We start from the raw sequence: 2,714 nt of genomic DNA, 5'->3' as shown, positions 1-2,714 counted from the left end.
CCCCAAATCCCAAGCATCACACTGGCACTAGGTGACTCAGTTTGTCCATCAAACATGGCGTGGCAGGCAAGAAGAGGCCTGGGACCTAGGAGAATTTCCAAAGGCAGGGTAAACAATGGCAGCCAGCAGCGAGAAATTAGGACCATAGGTATTCCCCAAGCAGGTAGGAAAATGCATTAGTTTAAAACATGTTAGCTTAGTGGGAAACCGGCAGGAAGAAATTAAAGATGTAAAGTACTCCGGAAAGTGCTGGGTTTCATCTAATTAGAAAGTCCGAGGTATCCCCTGTACAATCCTAGAAATGTGGCCACTTCCAAGTGGATGATTTGGTGCAGGGAACTGAGACTCTTTCATTTTTGCAGGTACAAAGGGGTCACTATGGAGTTCAAAGGACAGAACTCTTGCCTGGTGACCGGGACAACCTGGCCATTCAGACCCGGGGTGGCCCAGAAAAACACGAAGTAACTGGCTGGGTGCTGGTGAGTACCAAGAACTGGCGAGAGGTTCGTTCTTAGGATTAGACGCGAACAGACCTGGCAGAGGTTCCCAGTGCATTGCCCGCCTGGAAGCACCTGCTCTGTCCCACCTCTCTGGAATAGCCCTACATGGGGCTGCTGCTCCTCTTCCAGTGGGAACCAAAGGAAGAGTTGAGGTTTATTGGAATGATTTGAAAACAACCAATGAATTAACAAAAACTATTTTTCCCTAAACGTTCAATGCAAAATCCTGGCTAAATGACCCAAGCATTAATCAATTGTTGATTAATAATAACCTTTTATTTGACCTTTGATATTCACGGACACTACTTAGATCATATACTCTATGAAGGTTTTCCTCAAACTGATATGTACACCTATATAGTTTTTAACCTGGCCAATGTGATCATAAGCTGTCCATGACATTTCCCCAGAGTGGGAATCATCTCTTTGATTTTTTAAAAAATTCACCATTATCACAGGCTTAAAATATTTGTACTTTGTAACTCAGCTGCTAAATGTGTATGTATGGAGAGGTTACAAGTAAACTTCATTCTCCTGTGTATTTTTGTGTATTTTCCAAAGTTTATATAACAAACATAGGTTGCCTTCTAAAACAAGGAAGAAAAAGGACAGTATTCATGATTAGCCTTGAACCAAAGAAACAGACTGAACATGGTCGTTCTCTAAGTGTCCTAGTACAGGAGTTGCACTACTTCTAGCAGTACCTTTGCTGCAAATCCCCTACTCATCTTATGAAACTTAGGAAATAATGACCTCATTGAAAGGCACTGAAAAGAAAAGACCACGACAGAGGAACTAAAGGGCCTTTTTCCTTCACAGGTATCTCCTCTAAGCAAGGAAGATGGCGGAGAATATGAGTGCCATGCGTCCAATTCCCAGGGACAGGCTTCAGCATCAGCAAAAATCACAGTGGTTGACGCCTTACATGAAATACCAGTGAAAAAAGGTATGTAATAAGTCTCGCAGCCACTTAAAAATGGCTAGTGCTTTTGCTTCCTAAAGAACAGAACCAAGTCTGAAAGTATCACACATAGCTACTCATGAAATTCTGTAGCTAGGCATCCATAAGAGCGGTAAGTATGCCATTAATATGTGGAGCACGATTCCCAAAGAACATCTGGATGGCTGATTGCCGTTATTATGACTTAGATCCTTTCAACTTATCTTACGTGTAAGAATCAAAACTCAGACTTGACTGGAATGGCTTATAGTTCCCATAACTTTCTACCTATCTACATGGCATTTTTCCTTTGGGTTGTGACCGTTATATTAAATTCTCATTTAAAAGGAAATAATTATGGGCAACTCTGGTCCTTCACTGTGAGCTTTTAAAAGAAAAAGGCAGAAAGGAGAGTATATTGGCAAATGCCCAATTCTGTTCTGCCTCCGCTTAACTGCCAAAAAGCTTCCTCCGAAGAACCTACCTTGACAGTGTCCTAACAATGCTACTTTACATTTGTATGGTTCTATTAGACTGATGTCGGAATTGGCTTATCCTTATGCCAAAAATAAGAACAAAATTCGCTGTCAGCGTTTGTCAAGCCATTCCACTGTGCGGATCACTCAGCTGTGGTATGAAAGGAAATATCAAGTAAAGATGTAAAAACAGAGCAGTGGCTAAGAGTCGAGTCCTGTTGGAGTCTCAGCTCCGCCACTAATTATTCCTCCACTTTAAATTCGGAATGAGAGCTGGACCACAAAGAAAGTTCCTTAGCATCGCTGCATCTCAGCTTGGTCATCTGTGAAATGTGCTCTTCTAGTTCTGTGATAAGGTCCGCCTTTCACGCATTGACCAACACAGCGAAGTTCAAACTCCACAGAGCACTCCAGCATATCTTCTGTACAATTACTCACATGTCCTTTATCCCCAATTTTCACATCTTCGTTTACTTGGAAACACTAAGCTACCTGACAATTAGAAAGTCAACCATGTCCCTATACGTAACTAATCTTTTTTCTTTTTTTTTTAAACAGGTGAAGGTGCTGAGCTATAAACATGCAGAGTATGTATTAGTCTGCATAGCTAAGAGTAGTCATGGATAACTACAACCCCTGTTCTTGCCTAATAACAAGTTTCTTTTAATCCAGTCTACTAACACTTTATATTCACTGGCTGTACACAGAGAGACACAAAATAAAGATAACACATGAAGACTATCTACAAAAATTTATTGTCTATTTACAGAAGGATGAAAGCATGCATGTCATTAAACA

At 41.0% G+C, this 2,714-nt stretch overlaps 1 protein-coding gene across 1 annotated transcript in view; it reads left to right on the top strand.

Annotated features, from left to right (window-relative positions):
• Nucleotides 1–2,714, top strand: part of IGFBP7 (insulin-like growth factor binding protein 7) — a 96,570-nt gene extending 93,856 nt beyond the window's left edge. Inside the window, exons 3-5 of the mRNA XM_012641113.1 lie at nucleotides 363–479; nucleotides 1,320–1,446; nucleotides 2,475–2,714. Of these exons, the coding sequence (XP_012496567.1) occupies nucleotides 363–479; nucleotides 1,320–1,446; nucleotides 2,475–2,494 (264 nt within the window). The 3' untranslated portion in view covers nucleotides 2,495–2,714. The remainder of the gene's footprint in view (nucleotides 1–362; nucleotides 480–1,319; nucleotides 1,447–2,474) is intronic.

The sequence above is a fragment of the Propithecus coquereli genome, unplaced genomic scaffold (genome assembly GCF_000956105.1).
Source record: "Propithecus coquereli isolate 6110/MARCELLA unplaced genomic scaffold, Pcoq_1.0 Scaffold162, whole genome shotgun sequence".
NCBI classification, from domain to species: domain Eukaryota; kingdom Metazoa; phylum Chordata; class Mammalia; order Primates; family Indriidae; genus Propithecus; species Propithecus coquereli.
The sequence above is the reverse complement of the archived record's forward strand: the minus strand, read 5'-3'. Positions and strand labels throughout refer to the sequence as shown.